The 24,900-nt window shown below is 41.1% G+C and overlaps 2 protein-coding genes across 5 annotated transcripts in view; both read left to right on the forward strand.

Moving 5' to 3' along the window:
* pank1a (pantothenate kinase 1a) overlaps nucleotides 1–6,927 on the forward strand; it is a 28,567-nt gene extending 21,640 nt beyond the window's left edge. For both annotated transcript variants that reach the window (XM_050070824.1, XM_050070825.1), the window contains exon 8: nucleotides 109–6,927. In XM_050070824.1, coding sequence (XP_049926781.1) covers nucleotides 109–168 — 60 coding nt within the window. In that variant the 3' untranslated portion in view covers nucleotides 169–6,927. The remainder of the gene's footprint in view (nucleotides 1–108) is intronic.
* Nucleotides 6,928–8,620: 1,693 nt separating this feature from the next.
* LOC126407060 (monocarboxylate transporter 12-B-like) lies at nucleotides 8,621–22,216 on the forward strand. 3 transcript variants are annotated; one of them, XM_050071726.1, is made up of 11 exons: nucleotides 8,621–10,279; nucleotides 12,371–12,514; nucleotides 12,551–12,735; nucleotides 13,573–13,650; nucleotides 14,722–14,825; nucleotides 15,710–15,853; nucleotides 16,751–16,846; nucleotides 17,076–17,232; nucleotides 18,261–19,013; nucleotides 19,094–19,353; nucleotides 20,729–22,216. In XM_050071726.1, the coding sequence occupies exons 3-11, from the start codon at nucleotides 12,599–12,601 to the stop codon at nucleotides 20,908–20,910; spliced, it is 1,911 nt and encodes a 636-aa protein (XP_049927683.1). In that variant the 5' UTR covers nucleotides 8,621–10,279; nucleotides 12,371–12,514; nucleotides 12,551–12,598; the 3' UTR covers nucleotides 20,911–22,216. The 3 variants fall into 3 exon arrangements, with proteins under 3 accessions (XP_049927683.1, XP_049927682.1, XP_049927684.1); XM_050071725.1 differs by having other exon boundaries at nucleotides 12,371–12,735; XM_050071727.1 differs by lacking the exon at nucleotides 13,573–13,650 and having other exon boundaries at nucleotides 8,628–10,279; nucleotides 12,371–12,735.
* Nucleotides 22,217–24,900: the final 2,684 nt, after the last annotated feature.

A 24,900-nucleotide genomic window follows, 5' to 3' on the forward strand; every position in this document is an offset into this window, starting at 1 on the left:
ATCTCATGCCCAGGTAGCATATAAAAAGTATTATATCATCAGACACGTGTATAAAAAGTGTGTGTGTGTGTGTGTGTGTGTGTGTGTGTGTGTGTGTGTTTGCACCAGGGTTATTTCGGAGCCGTCGGGGCACTGATGGAGCTGCTCAAGACAACAGAGGACCCATGAAGGATATTACATTGTGACATCATCGACCCTCGACAAGACGATGTCATCCACCCCCGAATGCTGTGATGTCACCAACTCTCGATGCTGTGACGTCATCAACTTTTGATGCTGCTGAAAGGTCCTGTTCACAGAGGCCGCTAAAGGAACACTAAGAGAGAGAGCGACACACAGAAACTGAGAAAAGCCATTTTAATAATTTAACTCGTGTAAATAATGATAACCTCTAACATTCATCTCCTGAGCTCCCCCGACAGAGTCCCCCTATCATAGAGGTTTTAATATTGTAATCTTTAATTTATGGTTTCCTGTAATCACCTCTGTTGATTCCAGTAATCAGCCCTGTGTCAGGAAGCACAAAGTGTTTTAGTGTTTTTCGTCACTGTGTGTATTTGTGTGAATAGCTACTGTAGCATTACATCCTGGAGGCTGTGGTTTCACAGGCGACTATTTGTGCAACAATTCTCGAAGATTAGATGTCGGCACAGAAATTACGTCACTCTTGAAAGAGCAGTTGGGCATTTTTACCACCAGGGACTCATGGAAATTCCTTTTCTGTGACCGCAGATACATTTGACCAGCGATGCCTCCTGCCTTCAGCTGTCAGAGTGCAGACAGGCAGCTGTAGCTGAACCCATCTGGGAACCCATCGGCTATCAGTCTGACAACGATTTAGCCTCTTTGGGCAATGGCCAATATTTTAGAGAATCCATTGAAGCCAACGGTTACCTGAATCACAGATATCCATGCTCATTGTTTACAGTCTGATTAGCAACTTGAGACACTATACACAGAGTCCTGGTGCTCTATAAACACATATGTGCATATTGAAAAGCTAAAAAGTCCTCAGACGATAGCTGATGGTTTCTGAGATTGCATTTGAACCAATGTGTTCCACGTTTTTCACTCTCCACACGGACGTTTAATCTGCATGCAACTAAAGCCTGCTCAAACATGACTGGTCAATGTTACTTGGACTACAAACAAAAAAGCAAATATGCAGATATCTGTTTATTACAGACGCTGTCAAACCATCAAGACCACAGCTAGTGGTCATCCAGCTCCAAAACTACAGCTGGACAGCAGTCCTGGCAGCAGCTAGGGTTAGGAGGCATTGCGTTGTTGCACAAAAGGTCGCCCACCACGCCACAGCCGAAGGAGTGCACTGAGGACAAATCCTGTTGAGATTCGTACGACGCCTGCCTCCTTCAGCCCAGAGGGGAAGCAGAGAAACAGTCTTTAATTCTTTCTGTCGCTCCATTGCTCATGGCCTTCGCTTTTTGTTTTGTTTGTCCTCCGTCTGCCTACATGTAAACGACATTAACAACACCATATTGCCACACATGCGTACCTAACCTGCTGAGTTTAGTGTTAGATGATGGGACCAAGACCTTGTCTTCCAACAGATGGCGCTGCAGTCGTGTCTTTGTTGTTTATGTCTGTTGACCAGCATCACCACAGCTGTAGTTGAGGCCACAGTCTGTTCAGCGGCTTGTGTTTGTGATTTGTAAGAATACTGTGGGATTAATCTTTTCTCTGTAGGGAATCATCTTTTCTTTTCCTCTTACTCTTCCCTGTCTTGTCAGTGTCACGTTAGGAGGGTGGAGGCCTGCTTCCTCACCCTCTAGCCAACCCGGCTGCCTTGTTGAGATGCTGCAGTGTGATTTAATGAGGAGATTATGGTCCAGCACCTCCTGCTGTAGATGCAGACGCAGAAGAATGGTGTCACCTTTTGGGAGACTATAGGGACCAAGATGCTTGTAGCCAACAGTTGCCCCTCATGTTAAACACACTACAAATTTGCCTGCAGCAGTATCAGCTCATCTTTTAGGTTAGATTGTGTTTTTACTGTCTTTATGGTGCAGATTTTTTGCATGACAGTCAGTGGTTTGTTCTCTGAAGTGCTGGTGGGTGGGTGGAGTTTTCTTCCCACCATTTTGCTCTCACAAAAAATGAGAAAACACAGTCATTACTACACTTTCAGAAAGATACATGAGATAGCCAACATTCCCCAACTACAACCCTGATGATCACTTTTTATCCCTCATAGACCCTTTTAAATAACGTGTGCTTCACTTCAACCAACCATTGCCTCTAATAATTTCTGTCTGACACTCTTTTAAAGGAAGCCAATTATTTGGGGAAGTTGTAAAATACATGCACACCTCATCCTGAAAGAAAGGTTTGCTTGTAATTTATGACAGCTGTAAAGAGGCTTCATCGTCAGTGAGCTTTCTAGGTACAGTCAGTTCATTGTAGAATCATTACATCATAGCTGTTTTTGAGAAAGATGCCGGGTTTCCTGTTTCCTCCTCTCAGCCTGGACCTTTACAGCCTTTCATCTCTGTTTAATATCAAAGCAGCTGAGCTATAAATCTGGGCGATGTCGTCTCCTCTGTCCACCGCTTTAGATATTTAGCACCACTGTCCACATGCCTTCACTCTCCAGCAGAGAAACTGTGCTCTTTGTGTATTTCACCTCCGTCTCTCAGTTCTTGTACGACTATTTGTTGTTGAAGTACCTCCAAAGCATCACTGCTGTACCAACACTTTAACGTTGGTTAGTTATCTGTGTCTCCGAGCCTGATGTACAAGTGTACAAGTATTTTCTTGACCTTTCTGGACCCTTTCTAACGTTTCGCCTACAGTAATAACAACAAGGGTGAAATCCTTATCAGCTAGTTGAGTGTTATGCAAGTATGTTGAACCCACCATCTAACGTACCCACGGACTACACTTTGACCCCAACAAATAACATGTTTGTTGCTATGCACTTCGTCTTCCTTTGTTTGTAGTTCTTCAAAAGTTAATTTAAGCTGATGTTTTTGTCCACAACAAGTCACAGTACACCCAAGATTTTTAAAGTTTTGCTGTTGAAGCAATTGTGTTTGCAAATGGTAGATTAAACTGAATCATAATAGATAAGGATACTTTTCAGTTAGCCCATCGGGTAACAGAATAATGACATTTTTACAGAGTGGATCCTCTGTTGTTCTAAAAGCTAAATATCCGTATGTTTTCTGCTGCTGATTCTTCGATTGTAACAGGTTTTATTAACTTCCTGTTGACTACCTATTGATACTGTTCGCGTAGTCGTGTTTTGGAGGGATTTTAGACTTTCGCAACCATCTCCTCCGACAACACTGAATCATCGGTGTGTTCCATCCTGCTTGTTTTCAGCCGTGACGACACTGTAAATGTTCTTTTCGGGTGCTTTTTGTTCTGCTGCTTTTATATTTGCCTTCTTCCAACTCATGTTTGGATGATAACAGTGGCCTCGACCTGTCAGGTGCCACTCAGCTTTGAAATCCGGCTGGCATTGGTTATCTCGTGCCACCCCTCTTCTTCTTCTTCTTCTTCTTCTTCTTCTTCTCCGCCATCTGAAAACCCCAATCAGTTGCCTTCACCGTGTCTGTGCCCTTCAGTTTCCTGTGTGGTTTCATTTTCATTTCTCACCTGCCTCACCTCACCTCAATGTCTTTGTTACGTTGTGCTGCGAATATGTTAATGTTCGGGTTTCACTGTTGCTTTCTGTTTATTGTTTGTTTTGTCATGGTACTGTAGCAGTGAACACACATTCACAGTTTGAATATCAAGAGACATTCACAAGTCACCTGCTCGTCCACAGTGGGTCTTCACAATGGCTTTGATATTGAAACTTGATCATTTTGAAAGCCACAAGATTATCTAGCTATCACAGATCATTAATACTGACAACTGGAATTTTAGATGTTTACCTGATACCTTTCTTGTCATTATGTTTTTGGGCAACAGTTTGGTTTGGGAACATTTTTCAAAAAGGTGTGTCCTATTGTTATTTTTATCCTGCTTCTTTTTTTGTGGCCAGTAGTAAGTTATAATGTGAGTTTCTCATGTGATTTTAATATACTGTTGTACAGAATTTTCTTTTCATGCTTTGATTGTTTTTTTGGTTGGCACAAAAGAACCAGTGTGATTGTTTCCAGAAAATGTAAATCCCTTGCCGTCATGCTCTGTCCGGCTGAGGAGGCCTTTTCGAGCATGTGGTGATTTTTCAGCACTTATAAAAGTCATCCGACTGCAAGCTGTAACTTTTTAAACACAGATTTTAAACACAGATCATCACTGTCCTGCAGAGCCTTTTATCTCCAAACCCGTGAACACCCAAGTAGAAGGAGCGTTTTGTCATGGAGGCCACTCTTAACGTTTTTAAAATCTGCTGTTCATCATGTGGCTCGGGCCTGACGTCAGGGCGAGATTAAATTGGAAACAGATAAATGAAGACATACTTGTAATAATGTTCAGGCTTCAACCTTAATGTTGTTTGACTTGCCTGGTTTGTGTAGGGGAGAGCAAAACTTGACTTTGGTGACACTTGCCTGAAGTCAATTTTTACAGTTTTGTCTGCAGCCCTCTAATCTGTAACGGGGATGCTGTCAGCTCTTGTTCTGGCACTCCAGCATCGTATTTCGGACACTTAGCGTGCCTTTGGAAAACCTGTTTTATTGGCCTTGCTGTCGAACTTGCAGCAAACTGCTCAATATATAGTTGGCGTTTCGCGCACATCTTCTAACACCACCAAACTCCCGTTTCCAGGATAATTGAAATTCAGCTCATAAACTTTGTCTTACCCACCGCCACTTTCTCCCAGTCCCCTCATCGGTACAGCGCATGTGCAACTCTCATCAGAGAGGAGAAGAAGCTCACAGCTTAGCTACCTCAATCATCAGCTCCAGGATCAAACATGCTTAATTATTTTTGCCACATCAGGCAAGATTTACTCACCCAACAACTTGCCCCAGGCGATCCTCATCGTTGAGCCCTGACGTTGAAGATAACAGTCTCTGCATAACATCGATGACGTGTTTTAAAGTTGTTCATTTTACCTGTATGTTCCTGGTAACGGTGTAATCATGGGTTTTAATGTGATTTTCATGCTCAACTAATCTAAAACTGTTTGAATGCAGAGTTGCAGACTGTCATGGGGATATCATGAGTTCACATACTTGTAGTATTTTTGTACCTAACTGTTGTAATAATGTGCCGCTGCAGCTTCAGTGTTTTTGACGACAAAAACCAAACGACACTTGCTGGAGTTTAAAATTCTTCACGCAAACTGTGTCGATGTTTTCAGCAGCAACTCTCTTGAAACCCATCGTTCAAAACAGCATCACATCTTGCGCTGTACTCGACATGTTTGTGACGTTTTGTCCTTTTTAAAAGTGTTTCAGCGACAACATAGATACAGTATGAGGCAACAACACAGTCATTCACATCAGCTTTTAAGCGTAGATTTTTATGTTCCCATGAGTCAGCAGTGTGGGTGTTTATCTGCTTTGATAATGGTCTGTGAGTTGTGATGTTAGAGTTTGGGGTCTGAACCTCACTGACGCTTTGTATCGGGTTCATCTCCCACCGGGACCACCTGTACTCGGATCAGTGTATATTTCTCGGTACTGTAAAGGAGCTTAAAGCGTCCACCGAACGGCAAATGTCATGTCATCCGTAGTGGAATCTAACCAACGGGCTATGCAGTAACTCATCCATCGATCTCTTTGTCCCTTTCAACAAACTCACCTCTTCTCTAAAGCTACCAGAGTTGATTGACTTGTTTGTAAATGTTTTTAAAAAATATATGCAACCCTGTTAGAGTTCCCCCGTTAGAAATCCTGTTTGAATCTTGACGGAGAGAGTTTCTCCTCCTGAAGTTCCTGTCCTGCTGATATAGTTGTTAACACTATGTAAGGTGGATGCTCGCAACGGGATGTTTAAGGCCGAATTATGCCCCAGAATGAGCGTATGAAGCATGTTTAAGATTGATATCAGACTGTAAACACCTTGTTGCTGTCAAACCTCATGTTGCGTATGAGTTACAGTGGCATAATGTCCCCTGTGACCTTCTGACCTTTAGCTTCTTTTGCCTCAAAGGTTCCTAATCTGGTCAGACATCCTGTTGCGTGAACACATCCAGCCTTTAAAAAACTGTCTTCTGGAATGCTTGACTGGCGGGACAGACTTTTTCTCCCTTGTGTATTTGATTGTACAGAGATTTTGTAAATAATATTAATATGATATATTCTACACCAGCAATCTGTCTGTTGATTAAGTTGTTTCAACTGTGCAGGGCCTGGCTTCCCAAACACCACTAGGCACTTGATTAACAATCCAAACGCAGACAGAGGACGCACCGAGGCGATCCACTTTTCTCTGCAGCTTCAGCTGTGATTGATAGCATCAACAAATACTTCTGTCTGGTCTGTTTTAACCTACTTGTGGTGTATGACACATTTCTAGATGTTGATTAGCAATATTAGCAAGTGTCTAAAAGTGATGGCATCCATTGTACATGTGTAAAACCCACCAATCTGTTGTGGCTTTAATATAATTTTCTAAACTCCATTCAGATCCATCTGACTTTGATTAAACTTTGATGCTAAATAAGTCATACACTGACTAAGAAGTGGGATGTGACATGTTGAGTCAGTGTTAACTGGAATCAATGCTCCAGGTGGTTGTTTTTCTGTCTGCTGGATTTCAGTGCCGGTTGCTTCACCTCGACTCCTCTCGAATCTGGGTGTGAAAGTTTTTGGGAAGCCCAGTGCTGGTTGTTGGCGTCAGTTCTGCTGCTGCTTTTAACTCCGGTTTGAAAACACAAAGGGTTAAAAAGGAAGAAAAGAGAAAAAAAAATACATTAAAAATGGCTCCCTGCCTTGTGCAATGCGTATGTACTGAAGTGAAGAGATTTTTTTTTCTAAAAAGGAATTAAACTAAAACTGGATGAGAGATATGTGTGTTCTGGATGTTTCTTTATACTTTATACTTGTGCGGTGGTGTGTCTGTGTCACTGCAGTTACACCTCCAAAACACTAGCTGGCGGTAGGGTTTTTGTGAAGTGCCGTAAAGTTTAGTTGATTCAAAACACACATTAAACACACATTAAACATGGCTTAATAGAGACAATTTCAAACACAAGTACACAAATCAGCTTCACTATAACTCGCAGCATTCACAGACAAACACTTGTCTTTATCTGGACACATTTTCCCCATCAAATACAACATGCTAATGTTATTAGCACAAGTCTATGGCATTTTATATTGTATAAATTAGCCTAGCAGCTAGCAGACTTTTCCTCTTCTCATCTAAAACCAGGGACAACAGCAACATTTGACAAAGGTAACGACACATAATTCTGTTCCATTAGAGCTCACAAGGTTCACTGACAAAACAGCTGTCTTATACTAAACACGTTTTTCAAACAAATTTAACATGCTAACGTTATTAGCATAAGCCTATGGCATTTTACATTGTATAAATTAGCCTAGCGATCAGCAGAGATTTCCTCTGCTCATATGAAGCCAGGATAAATCACACACTAAAATGCTTTTCTGTGGAGGATTTATTGTCTTCACAATTTATTGTTTCTTATCTGTGAAATTAAAGTAAATAAAAGCTTCATTTCCACTGAGGGAAATGGTTTCAGCTGACAAAAATAAGGCTATGGTGACAATTTATCGCAGAGGTATAAATGCTGCCTGACTTACTTTAGTCACGTATAGTGGTCACTACACTGGACATTATTTAAAAGCCATTTTCTTATATATGCATGGGTTTTGATGCCATAGTTGCTTATTACTCACCACAGTGCGTAATGCCATACACTGCCACTCACTGGCCAGGTGTTGTCAGTGCAACACTAAGCTCTCAAAGCCAAGATGGCCGACAGAAGAAGAAATTTTGTGCTCCTCAAGAATATCATACCAATCCTTCTGAAATAGGAGACCCTGGCAGGTAAATAAAATCTGAAAAAAAAAATCAAGTAACAGCTATCGTTAATGCAGAATTTATACTTCTGCGTTGAATCGCTGTAGCCTGATGTGCTAACGTTACTCCCCAGAAAGGTAACTACACGTCGCAGCGACGCAGAGCTGAACTCACTTCCCTCAGTGGAAACAAAGCTTTTATTTACTTTTATTTCACAGACAAGAAACAATAAATTGTGAAGACATCTCTGCTCGTCACTAGGCTAGGCTAATGTATACAATGTAAAATGCCATAGGCTGGCGCTAATAACGTTAGCATGTTATATTTGTTTGAAAAACGTGTTAAGTGTAAGACAGTTGTTTTGTCAGTGAACCTTGTGAGTTGTAATGGAGCCAACTTATGTGCGGTTACCTTTGTTAAATGTTGCTGTTGTCCCTGGTTTTATATGAGAAGAGGAAAAGATCGCTAGCTGCTAGGCTAATTTATACAATGTAAGATGCCATAGGCTTGTGCTAATAACATTAGCATGTTGTATTTGTGGGGAAAATGTGTCCAGATAAAGACAAGTGTTTGTCTGTGAATGCTGCGAGTTATAGTGAAGCTGATTTGTGTACTTGTGTTTGAAATTGTCTCTATTAAGCCATGTTTAATGTGTTTAATGTGTGTTTTGAATCAACTAAACTTTACAGCACTTCACAAAAACCCCACCGCCAACTAGTGTTTTGGAGGCGTAACTGCAGAGGGACACAGACACACCACCACGCGGACCCAAGTGCGTCATGCCATACACTGCCACCACTGGCCGGGTGTTGTCCATCAAAACCAAGATGGCCGACGGAAAGCAAGAAATGCTGTCCCCCTCAAGAATAGCGGGAACTGCCCACTGGTCCGACAACATCCCATTGTTCTGACCATATTAAATCCATTGTTCTGAAGTCCCATTGTTCCGAAATCATCATGATGCCCTGTGGTTAAGGTCTGGTTAGGTTTAGGCACAAAAATCACTTGGTTAGGGTCAGGAAAAGATCATGGTGTGGGTTAAAATGAAAAAGAAAGTGGCAATCACATATCGGAACAACGGGATGTCGGACCAATGACATGGACCCAGAATATCTTGTCATTCCTGTTACCCTGGCAGGTAAATAAAATCTAGAAAAATCAAGTAACATCAAGAAGTAATAATGTTGTTACATTTTTGAAATATTGTTTATATGTTGTGAGGAAATTGCAATTAATCATCTTTCCATTAAGGTATAGAGGGGAGGAGTAGAAAAAGAGGGGAGAAGCTGAGGAGTCAGGAAAGTTCAGCGCTTTTGCGTGGCATTGAACAGTGTTAGAATTTGTTGAAAACATGTGAACATACTAGTTTAACAGCATCAAAATATATGTTTATAGTATCACATGATATAGATCATTTTTTGATTGGTTCATATATTTTTAGTTTAAAAATTAAACACATGCTGTCCACCCAAGTGGATATGAAAAACTACTTGAGAAATGCATGTTTAAAAAAATGAACTTCAGAATTTTTTTTATGTCTAAAGAGGAATAAAAAACATCTGAGGTGGTAATACTTCATGCATGAAAATTGATTTAAAGGGGTTTAAAGACAAGCACATAGAAATAAAGAAAAAGACTAGACAGAAAAAAAACTAATAAAGAAAGAAGACAGACAAAAATACCAGAATCATTCCCAGTCATTTCCTTTAAAAGGTTTAATGTTCACTTTTATGTAAAAATTTGACTCCACAGTTGTACCTACATTGGTTTACATAACAATGAACAAAGTGTTAAAAGTAAAGGTGAGTTAATTGATTCAGGGGATGGGGTCAAATTTGTCCTATGTGACATTGAAAAGCAATACAAGTTTTAAGTTGTAGGTAGCTTAACATTCACTCAACTAACCAAATTTACAAAGACAGTACTGTCTGCTAAGACTGTTTCATAAGAGAGGAGTAAATTATCTTTACTACAAGAGATAAAAAGTCTGATAAAGTCAGTAAACTGGAGGCTCCGTCATACCTGCGCAGGTTGTACCCAACATTATGGGATTATTACAAAATAAAGTCATAAAAAAGCAATGAAGTGAAATTAGGGAGCCAAGTTGCTACGGGTGTCTGTGTGGGAACTTTTGGGCACCTCTCCAACTCCTCCTCCTCCTCCTCCTCCTCCCTGCCTTCCTCCCCCCATATCTTCAGTTTGCGGGCTCAGTTGTGTTGCAGAGCACCATCAGGGTGTCTGCAGGCAGCAGCAGCAGAAAATCTTTCTTTGTTTATTTTTTTAATTTTAATTTACCTCCTGTTTGTGTGTCTGCCCAAACAGCTGAGCCGTGAAGTGGTGACAGAGGAGCAGAGAGCGACTGGAAGCTGATGTAAGTCAACACACACTTTCTCTTTACTTTTCTCTGTGTGTTTGCCTTGCACTCTTTCTCTCCAGTCTCAGTCTACGTTTCTCTCCTTTGCCTTGTTCTCTTCACTAACATTGATGTTTTTCTCACTTTAAACGTCCTCAATTTAACCTTGTGAAATCTTGTATGCTTAGTATCTAAGTTTTAGTATCAGAATTGATAAAAAAAAATCTGTTATATAAAGAAAAATCCTCTCACTGAAACAAAACAGATGCTTGTATGTGTTGAACTGCAAAATAAAAGCTCCAATTATACAAAGACAATGTGCATGTGGATGATATATATTGCAGCTAAATGCTAGATTTTACAGACACAACAATTCTCTTTCATTTTTCTTTTCAGACATCAGCTGCAATCAACATTTACAGTTCCCATGTTAATTATTTGTCAAGCAGATTTGCATGCACATTTTTTGTGACACACTTTACATTTCTTTACCCGATTCTGAATTAACACAAACAGGAGAAGTGGAGTTCTTGTGGCGTTCAGCTTTCAGTACATCTGTGCTGTTTTCATGACTCAGTGCCAGTTTACTTTTACAGTTTACAGCAGGAGGGGAATTCTCTGTTGGTGACGTGCACGTGCTGTCAGTCGGCACACACACACATTATGTAAACTTTACAGCAGATGTGTCCAAAGTCTGGGCCAGGGATCAATGGTGGCCCGTGGACTGAGTTTAAATGACCCCAGCTTGTCTATCACAATATTCTAAATATAGTCTGCTGCTAATTTAGTTGATCAAGCAAGTTCCCTTCACAATAGCAGCACTATCGAATAGTTAACAGTCATGCAGCGAGTAGGAACTGTGCAGGCTGAACTAATGCTTACCGAGCAAATGACAGGATATAGCTGGCCCCCAGGTATATGTTCATGTTTAAAAAGAGTTTGGACGCCCATGCTGTACAGCCTGTTTGTCACAAAGACTTCCCACAGGAAGGGGCAAATGAATCTTTGAATGGGCGCACAAGCAGTTTCAACAGAGCAGATATGACTGTACTTTGGATACCTTCTTTTTACGCTTTAATAAGTTTGGCAGTGTGCCTTTTATTGTTTTATTTCCTAATCGAAAGGTGGCTTACCTGCAACTGAGGTGTGCTTCCAACCTTCTTATCACCCCCACCCCCGGGTCGTAACGACCTGAATCAGACCAGGTAGCTGAAATGCAAAAACAGCACAGCTGGAAGGTCTGAGCTTTTCACATGGAAATAAAAGACGCATTACAGCGATGAACCCAGAGTGTGGAGCTCAGCCTCAGGGTGTGATTATCAAATACAAACAACGAGGATTTACCAGTTAGCATATGAAAAAGTCAACCTCAGACACACTGAGCCAGCACACTACCTTTTCAGGGAAGCTGTAGGTGATCTAATCCTGACCTCTGACGGGGTCCTAACAAGCTGTCTGTGATTCCTACCTGTTGTTGAGGCTGTTGTTTAATGCCAGTATGTTGTCTCTCTGTGCAGTACAAGGTTTTAAACCCACGGCCGCCAGGAAGTATTTTCTTTTTCAGTGCTCTGACAGCAGAGGGGCCGGTGTTTCTTGCCTGGTGTTTTCTTTAGCAGGCTTGTGTCTGACCAGATGAGGAAAAGCAGAAGTACAGAAGTAAATTACTCACTTTATCTTGCAGCAAAAAGTATGTGCAAAATGTGTTCACACTAAGTTTCCAGGTCAGTTCTGAGAAGTTCTTCATGCTGAGCAGGAACATGGCTGAATTATTCCTCTGTCTCCTCCTTTGGTTGGCAAAAAAATATGTTTGTTTGAGATTTTCTGTGATTGAAGTCTCAGTTTAATTCGATTAATTTAACTACAATAACCCAGTTGGGTTTCTGTGGGTCTACTCAGCTATACTGATAATACTAACTACCCATTTCTTATTCTGCTAATCCAAGCAAATATAAATGAGTGCACCACTTCCTGATTCAAATATCTCAACAACTATTAAATGGACTGCCCTGACAGTCATGGTTCTGCAGAGGATAAATCCTAACGACTACTTCCACAGTGTGTTTGTTCATGTTGTAATTTCTGCCTGTTTTGGTTTCTCTGTTTTCTCAGTGCTTGAGTAAGAAGAGGAAGAAGAAGCAAACCAAAAGAGAAGAAGGTCCTTTAAGTTTCATGAAGATCTCGACTGCAGCTGTGACGAAACAAGCCCAGCCAATGAAAACGTGTCGTATATTTAGAGACAAAAGGAGAACATTGAGTAGAGGAACTGTGACCTCCAGAAACCCTTGTAACAGTAAGCATAGACACTTATGTCATTCTGCTTTGTGATTGGCTGGAGCAATGGCACTCACCAAGAAGGAGAAGCACGAGGGAGGCAGGAGAGCGTCTGGGGTCACGACCCCGCCAGAAGGTGGCTGGGGTTGGATGATCGTCGCTGGGTGTTTCCTCGCCACCATCTGCATCCGGGCAGTGACAAGGTGACTGTCTGTGTGCGTGTGTGTGTGTGTGTGTAGAGTTGCGGTAAACTAATTGATATACTAACAGGCCCTCCCATAGAACTGAAAAGGTCCAGTGAAAGGTCCCCAAATTTGCTCTACTCATATCAACGAGACGGTGGTTGGCCTGGTGGCTCCTTCAGTGATGCTAGCAACCTCTTGGCTACCTCTCACCTCTTCAGCCTGGCTTGGAGCAGCTTTCTGAGTTGGTCATTGCATTATTATTTGGGGTTAATGCCTTGTGCAGCTTCCTTTTTTTGCTCTCCTTTCTTTTCTGGCGTCCCTATTTATGTGCAGATCCTGGCAAAGCAAGGAATTTCACTCCAACATTCATGTAAGACCACCATTTCCAGGAAAGAGGGTTTTTTTTATAAGCAATGTTGAATATAATAGTCAAAAAAGCTAACAAATCAGACAGAGAGAAGGCAAAAAAATCCTTCGATCCAAAACAGGCAAAGTTAAAAAAAAAATCCAGGGAATCAAACACAGAGATTAATAGAAAGCTATGATGTGACGGAGCAAAAACAATCTGGCAGAGCTGGTGGGTACATAAATATACACAGGGATGGATAAGAGGATAATTGGGCAGGTGAGTAAGTGGCAGCAGGTGTGAATGGCGCGAAAACACAGGACGCTGCAATGACACGAGAGGTTAGTGCGTCAGGATAAAACAGGGAATATAACAAAACCGAGAATGTTACAGTAAGCTGACCTTGTGGAGTTTTTGTTTCCAGCTCCTGAGAGATGCTTAGTTTCACAGGTCTGGCAGAATTATATGGGAGTGACCTTTTGTGAAGTATTTTTGTATTTCCCTGTCAGAGGAAGGAAGAACCCTGAAAACATGATGTGTTGGCCTGGAACAACATCAGACACTGAGATCCTTTGGTGTTCCTGCAGGTAGCTTCTGGATGTGCAGGATTGTGCGGCAATCAGCTGTTCTTAAGACGGCTTCATGTTCTTAGCTTTGCTCATTAACACCTCTGCATTATTACTTGGCAGCCCTACATTCCTCGTCAGCTCATATTGTTTAAGCCACTTAACCTGCTTCCGCAGCAATATGTTCTTTTTCCACCAAGACTTTACAATCCTGCTGAGATGTTTCCAGCTCCTAACTTTTGCTCAGCCAGCATATTGCCTACCTAACTCTGCTGGTATGTGACATGTGATTTCCACTGCCACTGCCTTTGATTCTTGAGAAGGAGGATGCATGCTCACTGCTCCTGTTCAGCATCACAATCCATTGTTATACTAACGTTGTGGTCCCTCTGGACCTTTGTCAAGAGTATTTGCATACTACTTAAATAATTAAATGTAATCTGCTAATTTCTCCTTAAAAATGTGCACATTGAGAAAATAATTACAGCACAGGAGTACGGGCTTTTCTTCATGTATGTTTGCCTATGATGATGAAGTGATAGTCAGTAAAAAGAAAGTGGAAAACATTTCTGCAAATGAATGTGAACTCAGTGACCGGCTTTATGATCCTCTCGCCTCAACGTTCACGCAGGTCTTATGTGATCTGGTGCCATGAGACATGACTTTCCCCTGAGGTTGCACAATGGACAATGAGAGTCATAAAAAGGAGGTTAAGGAGGGTGAGGAGGACAGAGCCTTCAGATTTATGAATATAAATGACAGACATAAACTAATAAACAGCTCACTGAACACTACGTTATCAGCTGTGGTGTGATGCTGGCACCTTGTATGATCTAAATCAAGTTCTCGCATCGACCTGAATAAAAAAGAAAATCAGGCCATAGTCTTGCAAAATCTTGGATCCTCAGTTTATCGCCTCATCTAAAGAACTGACTCTACGTCTGTTTGCTCCGAACAAACTAGATAATGTATCATGTTTTGTGTGGCAGAGGAGGAACACCTTCCAGACAGTGACAGCATTTCAGTAGCAATTATAAAAGCTTGCTGTAAAATGCACTAATAAATCCGACCTCCCTCTGTCTCTGTGTCCAGATGTGTGTCCATGTTCTTTGTGGAGTTCCAGCTGCACTTTGAGAAGGATTATTCCACCACCGCCTGGATCCACAGTCTCATCGACTCCACCACCATGCTCTGTGGTAAGACCGTCAACACACACCTGTACCTGAAGGCAGCTCCATGCTGAAGTTAAAACAAAGTTGACAAAGCAAAATTTACTTGTTTCCAATTCAATTCAGTTCAATGGAACCTTTTTTATCCCGACAGAAATACTTGTGCAAAGAATGCTTCAGTTACAGTTACACAAAAACAGCAATAACGATTAAAGTTCACAAACCAGTAACAGCCAGGACAACCAGTGGGTTCCCCGGGGTCAGGGTCACACACTGGGCCCAGTTTTTCAAACAATGGAGAATTAGATATCAGTCAAAATATTAAAAATACACAAGATATAAAGTGTTTAAGCAGCAAAAGCAAAAACCAGTGCCTAATAGAGTAACAATAGAAGTAAGATAAGTACAAGAGTGTTTGTCTGTTTGGTACAGTTTCCTAAAACTGATTAATTTTTTCTCGTGCCCTATGGCCCTTACATGATTGCAAAACTCACACATGCATTCCATATTTGTGTTTTAGTGTTTGTGTTTTCATTCGGATCCAAATTGAAAATTAGAAAATGTTACTTGACGGCTAAGAGTCTTGTTACAGACAAAAAAAAAAATCTAAAAATCTGCACTGACAGCTGCAGAAATGAAACAGTCCAGCCTGTACAAGTGTAAAAAAGTTCTTTACTATTCCAACTATTAAAACATACAGTTGAAATGAAACCAGGACCACGGTACAAAACTAACAAAAGGTCAACAAATCATAAGACAAAAACACAGTATGGGTACATCAAGACTGGAGTGAAATGAAAGATCTGTTCAAATTAAGTGCTAAATGATGCATTTGCATGTGTACGGGTTTTATACCCAGCATATATATGAGTTGTTGTGGGTAAAATAATCTACACAAACTGTGTCTCCAGCTCCTCTGGGTGGTTTTCTTGGGAACCATCTGTCCTGCAGAGCCACAGTGATGCTGGGAGGTCTGCTGTCCTCTGCTGGTCTGATCCTCAGCTCCTTCGCTAACAGTCTGGAATATCTGTACATCTCCCTGGGCCTCCTCACAGGTACACAAGCACCTCATATTCCCTACCAAAAAAAACACAAGGACAAAGGACAGAGAAAGATCAGAGTTTCACTTAATCAATGAGAAACGTGCAACACATCTGACCAGTGCTGTAGTCTATGTATCTGCTCATTTTCAGCTACAGGCTTTAAGAACTTGGTTTGATCTCTGCATTCCTTGCAGCTAGAGGTGTTGGACTAATGCCCACCATTTCATAGTAGATCTTTAGCTCTCCCCACCCTCGACACAAATTTAAACATTAGCCACAGGTAGTGGAGGTGTCAGGGTGTGCCTTTATAGTATGATGGCTCAGGAGCACCCTCAGTTAGCTTGGAAATGAATACCCATTGAGCTGAATCGCAATCTGCATTTCACCAGTTTGGGGTGTAAACTTTATTACCATATGAGGGCGGAGCCAGAGGTTGTCTTACTTCAGTTTAACCTCCAAAAATGGCATTTTATTTGCATTGATGACAACACTATTGAAAGAAATCATCAATTTACTGAAAAAGTAAAGTACTGAATGTTTTTTTGTGTGTGTTTAATCACCCTACAAACCTTCCCCATAGAGAGTAAGGCCTCACTCTTTACATGTAAGGGTCTGACCCTTTGACAGTGTTTTATTTTTCAGTCTACACCCCATGCACACACTCACTGATGTCTCATGTCTTTTAAAACTTCTACTGTAGAACTGAACACCTTAGTTGTTTGTTTTCGATGGATGCACCTAAAATTTCTGATGACTTTTCATGTTCCTGAGGAGGTTGAATGCATTTATTTTAACAGATTGTAAATGAATGTAATGTAATGTATATATTGCAGGGTGTATCAGGGTGTCATAGCCTTTGACACCCAAACAACGTCTGTGTAGATTTGGCAACATATCCATCCTCCACAGGTCTTGGCTTTGCTCTCAGCTACACACCAGCTATAGCGATGGTTGGGAGGTACTTCAATGAGAGGAAAGCCCTGGCCTATGGCATCGCCATGTCTGGTAGTGACACCTTTACTTACCTGTTGCTTTGTCTTCTTGTCATTCATACCTCACTTCCCCATCTCCTCTCTTCTACTCCTTCATTCTTCTTCTCTCGCATTCTTTTGACCACACTTAGTTTGCATCTGCGCTTTTCTCTAGTCTGTTCCTAAGTTTCTCTACTCGTGCTTCTCCTCTACTCTCCCTGCCTCATTTCATCCCATCAAATCCAATTTCACCTCATCTTCAGGGAGCGGCATCGGGACGTTCATCCTGGCTCCTGCAGTCCAGCTGCTCATAGAGCGTTACTCCTGGAGAGGAGCTCTGCTCATCCTGGGAGGGTTTGTTTCCAACCTGTGTGTCTGTGGTGCTCTGATGAGGCCGCTGGAACCAAGGAGAAGTGAAAGGTTAGTCTTTTATTCATTCTATTGATGACTTATTCCTGAAATGATTAATAGTTGGAGATTTTGGAAAAAAAGCTTATTCACTTTCTTGATGAGAAGATTAATACAACCGTCTGTGTCTGTGCGCTAACTGTGGGGCTAGAATGAGGAGCTGAGTATCTTAGCTCAGCATGAAGACAGTGCTCAAAAGTTCACCCCCTAAACACCTCTAAAACTCAGTAGCTAATACATTATATACTTGACTTCTACTATGGCGGATAGCGAACATGAAACAGTAAAATAAAGCAGGTATCTAAAGTAAAAACAGGACGCAGGAGAGAAACTAAACTCCAGACCACAGAGATTCAGTTAGAAGCTACAGACGTTCTGAGAGCTGAACACAGAGACTTTGAAAAAACACTTTTCTCTGGTCTCCTGCGGTCGGCGAGACGTCATCGTTACCCGCTTGAGGGCAGGCACCCTGGATTTTGGACCTACTCCTGAGAAGGTTCTTCTCCGGCGTGGCTTTACCGTCACACGGCGCGTCTGAACTGACAGTGGAAACAAAAATCAGTGCGGCATGACTTTACTTGGTGCAGCCAATAGTGCCAATGGAGAAAGGGTTTAATACATTTGTTGAATCCATACACAAAAGGAGAGGTGAAAATGTCAAGTTGTGGTTTTGGAGGGAGCGGTGACTTCCTGACAAACCAGGCAACCAGCGGAGACTCCAGGAAGTCACTACCCCTGGCCAAGAAATAGTCCAGCACATAACGCCCTGTAAAACTATCACTTGATGTTCTTACATTATGGTATTTCTACAGAGATACATATCTGAACTTTGGACAGAGCCAGGCTAGCTTTCTCCGTCTTTATGCTAAGCTAAGCTAACTGTGTTCTCACACTAGCTCCGTAGCCAATGCATGGACATGAGGGTGGTATAGATCTTCTCATTTAACTCTTGTCAGAAAGCAAAGAACTAAAATATACTAAATTCAATTTCTTGTTCCATTCCAATGTGTTTTCTTCTATTCTGTATTTTCCATCTAAAGGATATGGGAGAACCATATGGCAAACCTGGAGACAGACTGCATGACAACAGCGCTGGATTCAAATGACTCTGAGCAAGTGCCAACTGATTGCAGCCAAGTGGAGGCGAAGCAGCTAGATAGCAACAACTTAATTGATACTCAAAGGTTGCTCATAGCCAACGGAGCATTCAGAAACTTTGGACTTGAAAACAACAAACTCACAGAGGGGGGCATAGTGCTGATACCAAGCTTGAGCCCGCCTGATCCGAGTTTAACAGATCTGAAGATAGCTGAGTGTATTTTATTTAGCAACAAGCTAACAGAGACAGTGCTAGGGGAGATCTCAGGTCATAAAGTAGCAAATGGTAGCCCAATGGAGGACTTGAAATTGGTGGAAAGCATGAACTTGAACAACAAGGCAGCTAAGGTAGAAGACTTAAAACTCACTGAAGTCAAACCAACAGATACCTACCACTTAGATAAAACCATTAGCCTTCCTCCAGAGGCTTTAGTGAGCACACAGACTTCGTCCAGAGGTCACGGTTTCTGTCTCAAGTCCAGGGAAGAGTTTGGATTCCTCTCGATACCCAACTTCCTGATTCTGTCTGTGTCCTTCCTGTTCCTGGCTTATGGCTGCAGCGCTCCAGTAGTTTACCTGGTCCCTTACGCCCTCAGCATGGGGCTGGAGCACCAGCAGGCCGCCTTCCTCATGTCCATGTTTGGAGTCAGCGGGATTGTGGGTAACATCACCTTTGGATGGATCACAGACAGGAAGTAAGTAGAGGCTGTAGGTGTTTTTTTGTGTGGCAGATATTTAATTAAAGCACCAAACTGACAGATATTCTTCCCTCCAGGTATCTGAAGAGGTATCGCCTGCTGAGCTACATGATGGCGATCGGCATGGAGGGGCTCTGCTGTATGTTCGTCCACCTCCTTCACTCCTTCTCCCTCCTTGTCCCATTTTCCGTTCTCTACGGGTACTTTGACGGGGCGTACGTGGCGCTCATTCCAGTGGTGACCTCTGATGTCGTGGGCTCCACCTACCTGACCTCTGCTCTGGGTGCGGTCTACTTCCTGCATGCCATCCCCTACCTGATCAGCCCACCAATAGGAGGTAAGTGTTTATTAACTTATTACAACCGCTGCTGTGTGTGAAGGTGTCATGTAAAGCTCATGTGAGTATCACTGTCAACTGTGACAACTGTCTCATGATTTTGTGCCATAATGCAGTTAACCTGATTTCCTGTCCATTTCCCAAGTCATTATATCCATTACAAAAATATTTGTTCTCAGTTTTGCACATCAACTGAGGAGAACAAGGACGGGATCAAAGCTAGTTGACTTGTTGGAGCTACAGAAGGCATTTGGTTATGTGTTTTTATGCCTCCACACCTGCGACAGCTGTCCTTCTGTCCACCCCATTCTCTGGAACGTGGTATCTCTGAACCGCTTGAGGGAATTTCCTCAAATTTGGCACAAACATCCATTTGGATTCAATGATAAACTGATTAGATTCTGGTGGTCAAAGGTCACTGTGACCCCACAAAACATATTTTTTGCCGTAATTCATACATGAATTACAACAAAATTTTACACAAATGTCTAATAGGTATAAACGCTGACCAGGTCAGCATCACACAGAAAGCGTTTTAGCAGCTGGAGGCGCCTTTTTGTAATTGTTTTTAATGAGAATGAAGCCTTTTGCTTGCGTTTTTTGCGTTGCATTGCACCTCGCGTTTCTGAGCTCTAGGTGCGTGGCGTTTTTGCCAGAGCGCTCTGAACTCTTCTAGTTGAAAAAACTTAAACTCAGAACAGAAAAACACCCCATGTCATCCCTTTTTTAGTCATCTTTTTGTCCCATTGTCCAATTGGATGATTTGAGAGGCGGGCCCTCTGTGGTAGTCATGACAACAAGTTAACAGTCGGTAAACAATGGAGGAGAAACTGGTGGTAGGGGTTGCTGGATACCCAGAGCGATATGGCCCGCCCATAGAGAGCAGGTTGTCAAACTGCCCCTGAGTCATTCTAAAATATGCCTGGAAACAGCCATCATGGAGGAGAAGCTCTTGGACCAACTGGTGGTACTCCCCATGATCCAGCCTCTTTTTTAGGGTCTCATGTACCCACACAGATCTCTGTTTATCCGTGCCCAACGGAACTATTTACTGACCCCTCTACCAGAGCCTCAGCAAGTACCCTCTGCCTCAACATTTTAGGAACCAGATACTAATTACTGTGGGAAAAAAACATAGATTGATTACACGGGATGGTTGAACGTGTGTGTGAAGCAGCCATGTATTAGAATGCGTAGCCTCTTTGCAGCAACATCCACATTTAAAGTACTGTAAGCTGTGGTGGCTACATATGAGTCTGGACAGATGAGGAGTTAAACCATAATGTGACTGGCTGGCAGAGGCATACAACTGTGAGACAGTATTTCTAGTTTTCTTCTGAGGTGTAACACATCTTTCCTGTTTCTCTGTCTCCAGGTTGGTTGGTAGACAGGACGGGAAACTACGCAGCAACCTTCTTCCTCAGCGGGGCTTCCTTCATGCTCAGCTCTGCGGTGCTGTCAGCTGCCTTGTTAGTCAGACGCTGCCAGAGGTTTAAATCTGCTGCACGTTTCAATCCCAATCACACTACTGCTGCGGCTCAGCAGGACATCATATGACAATGCTAATCAAGATGCTGCTCCTCCATCTGCGCGGATGTGCACCTCACCACTGCTGGTGTGATCAGGTGCTACTTTGATGTGCATCATACCTGAACCTGTGCCTTTTTTAAAGAAACAATGTGACTTTGAGACAAACAGATTATGTTATAATAATATTTTTTCGATGAGAGTTTTCTGTTTGTTTAATGCTGATATTTTGTTTTGTAAAACCAAAGAGCATTCCTTATCAAAGCCAAAAATTGCAAGCAGGTTGTCATTAACATTGCTATAATGAGTATTTGCCAAAATTATCCATTTTGCCAGTTGATTATGATTAATATTTTATTACCACGCATTAGGCTACCCTATGTGGGAAAGCACCAGGCTCCAAGACAAGTGTAAACATTTTAAAAAAGTGCTTTAAAAGACTGAAAAAAAACCCGTTCCTTTGTCTGTAATTTTGCTTTTGAAAACAAGATTTTCTGTGTAGTATTATCACAAACTGTTTTGTGCAATATCCAAAGATACGTACCCTCACTCTACAAATGGCTACATCGCTCTGCCGTACATTTACAGGCTTCCCACATCACTGTGGTACATTTTTTTACAGAGTAAAAATTTACAGTGTCATTATGTAAAAAGTAATCTAAATCTGAATCTATTAGAGAATAATAATAATTTCAAAAACAAGAGTTTACAGGCAGACAGACATGGTGCCGGTTCCCTCATACTTGGAAAGCTGGATAAAATAAAATAAAGTGTGGACTGGTGCTTATATTCAGCCATTTCTGTGTAACTTGTAAGAAGAATTCTGAAAAGTGGTGCTACATGCTACAGCGACTGCAAATGGGTGTACCTTGAATTAGATATCACCCAGCTGGCATTCTAATGTTTATTCACTGTTGAATCAATGGTTGAACTACTGTTGAATTATGGTTTGATTGTGAAAGATGAATCAGCGTTGATTTCGCAATGCTGTTTCAGTGTTGTTTCATGAACTTGAAATTTGGTTTCAAAATTGTTTCAGCGTTGAAACAGATCTTCAACGTTGAAGGCCAGTCGTGTGCCAGCTAGGTAGAGCAACTTTAGAAGAATTAGAGAAATAATAGTGCTCGTGAGTCTTTGATTTTATTAAGAAGAACATGAGCATTTGTGTCAGACTGTGTGCTTTCCTACAGCAAACCATCAACTTCTTTGTCCATGGAAACCACATTAAAAATATCACTCAAGCGTATCAAAGTCATGAGTGATGGTTGTGTTTGGTGAGTGCTGAGAACATAAATATGATAGTGTTGTTAAATAAATAAAATGTATATTCATTTAATCATGTTTGTGTGGGTGTTTCTTACATTTTAAATGTGTGCCTTTATTTATTTTGCCATGTATTGCATGGGAGCCATTTAGACAATCACAGCACAGCGTTTCAGTGTCGTCATAAGACACGGAGCATTAGCCGTTCGGCTACTCGGCTGTTGCTAATATGGAAATATTAAATTTAAACGGTTTGTTTCGCCACGGGCAAATATTTTACCACCCTGGCAAGACGGTAGACACCTGTAAAATCAAGAAAATCCATTTGAAGATGCAACTCGCTGCTAGAGAACAGGTAAAACACTAAATTACTTTTTAGTTTTGCGCCGGAAGTGCTAACGTTATGTGACCAACCGTTAACAGGTGCCGAGGTTATAATTAAGGCTACCTTCAGCTAGTTTGTTAGCATAATTTCCGGTCACAGAGCTGAACATCGGTTTCTCTGAAACATAATTAACTAGGGATGTTTGAAAAACCTAGAAGGTAATTTGAATACCTTTACCGTAGTTGTTAAGGTCCCCAAATACTGAGAACCACCTGAATGACTCATTTAGGTTCAGCTATCTCTACGAACCAGACTTCATGCTAAGCTAACCTAGCTAACACCTGGGGCTAACTCAACTTTTAACCCTGCAAACATGTTTTTACCTGTAAACACCCCTTTGAACAACAAAGGACCAGCCAAACTGTCCTTGAGAATAAATTAGTATTTCCATTTTATGCTAGCTACTTTATACTTGTAATTTTACTCCACTATATTTAATTTTTAGGCTTTATAGCTCCTTAGAGGAGGGCTGAAACTCAGCAGCTTCTTGTTATACTTTATTGTAACCTTGGTTACTGTAGACAATATCTATTTGGGGTATTTTAGTTTCTTAAGTCACCATACTAATTTATATGTTACAGAATTTCAACTTTGCACGGAGCATTGGAACAAAAACAATTTCCCCCCGGGGATTAATAAAGTATTCTGAATCTGAATCTGAATCTGAATACTGTGGAAAGATTAGTATTTTAGCAGGGATAATTCCACATTGTTATTTTGGACATACAGAATTAATTTGTATTATTGCATATAGTGATTTATATGGCTGTTTTTATTGGAAGTTTTTGTTGAAAGTTGTTGGAAGTTATTAGACGAATAAATGTATAATGATATACAGCATTGGTAAAGATTGTGAGTAGTTTTCTGAGTACATTTCCAAACAATTTAGCCAATTAGCAACCAGTAGCAGCCAAAGTGGGCTATAGGCTAGTCACTACAGATGGCATTTGAACTATTATTTTATTCATATACTTAATGCGTACCTTTAAGTTGCTATTTTATGTCCCCTAAGGCTTGAGCAAGAGTAACTAAAGTTCCTACCTGACATTGTTTAGGGGGACAGGTGTTAGTGTAACAGAAACAGGTTAACGTGCTGCAGTTGAGTGAGGCTGGTGTATGTTGGTGTAAATTAAAGAAGATAAACTGTGGCCTGCTTATTACTCACAAGCCACTGAACAAGATGTACAATAATGATAATAATAACTTTATTTGTAAAGCACTAAGTTTACAAAGTCCTTCACAAAATGCATAAAAGATACAGCTATGAAAAGACAGTTGCAACAATAAAGACAATCTTAAGAGCTAAGAAAAATAAAGCATGGAAAGGCAAACAGAACAGAGGGACATAACACAATTAAAAACACAAAAGTTACAAATTAGGCATTAAAACAAAAAAGCTTTCCCACAAAAATATGTGTTAAGAAATGATTTTAAAAAAGGTAATGTGCTAGCAAGCCTTATCTTGTTAGGCAGGGAATTCCAGAGCCTATAGGGGCTCTTAGGATATTAGGTTACAACTTAGTTATATAACTATAAATGTAATTAAAATAATCTTAAAATCAGACCTGAAGTTAACTGGCATCCAATTTAGGGAGACAGAAATTGATTAATATGTGACCTACAACTGTTCTACATTGTTGCTCAAAGCAAGCAACTTCCAGACATCCTAATCTGTGTCACAGAAATCTGTCATCAACACTCACTGTATTGTTATCCTGAAGACGAAGGGCAATCACACTATCATCTTCCTTCAGCTCATCATATGTGGAGAGATGCAGAGGTTTGGCGACTTTAGTCTGGTGCTGTTTGGAGATAGTGTTGCATGCATAGACAAAATAGAGTAGTTCAGTAATCAGCATCAGAGGGATGATCTATATTTCTTCACCTAACTTGAGAGGATACATTTTGTGTAAGTTTTTGTACATGTTTCTGTTTTTCTGGCACAATTGTCTTCATTTATCTCACCATTAAACTATCTGTTTAGAAACTTTTAGAGAAAGTTTTAGCTTTTAGAGATGTACGTTGCATTTGTAGCTCCATGTAGTTTCCTGTTGGCTGTGGGCTAGATGTATGATGTCTCACCAAGATAATTCTAGCAGCTTTGGTGTGATGTTTCCAGTGAGGTTTGTTTTCTTGTTATCAGATGATGAAAGATGAAAGTACAAATATCAGCTACATATCCATTATCATCACAACTATATAGTGTGGAGCCTGTAGATGGCTGAGTGCAGCAGGTTAATGCAGGGCATTTGTGAAAGCCAAGGAGTTGTAGCACCAAAAACAGATACTACAGATTTCATCACACCACTAGCAGCATGTCTAACTATCTCTAATAATCAGTATTTTTCAAAATGTTAAAAATCAATACCACA

This window comes from Epinephelus moara, chromosome 19, assembly GCF_006386435.1.
Source record: "Epinephelus moara isolate mb chromosome 19, YSFRI_EMoa_1.0, whole genome shotgun sequence".
Classification (NCBI taxonomy): Eukaryota; Metazoa; Chordata; class Actinopteri; order Perciformes; family Serranidae; genus Epinephelus; species Epinephelus moara.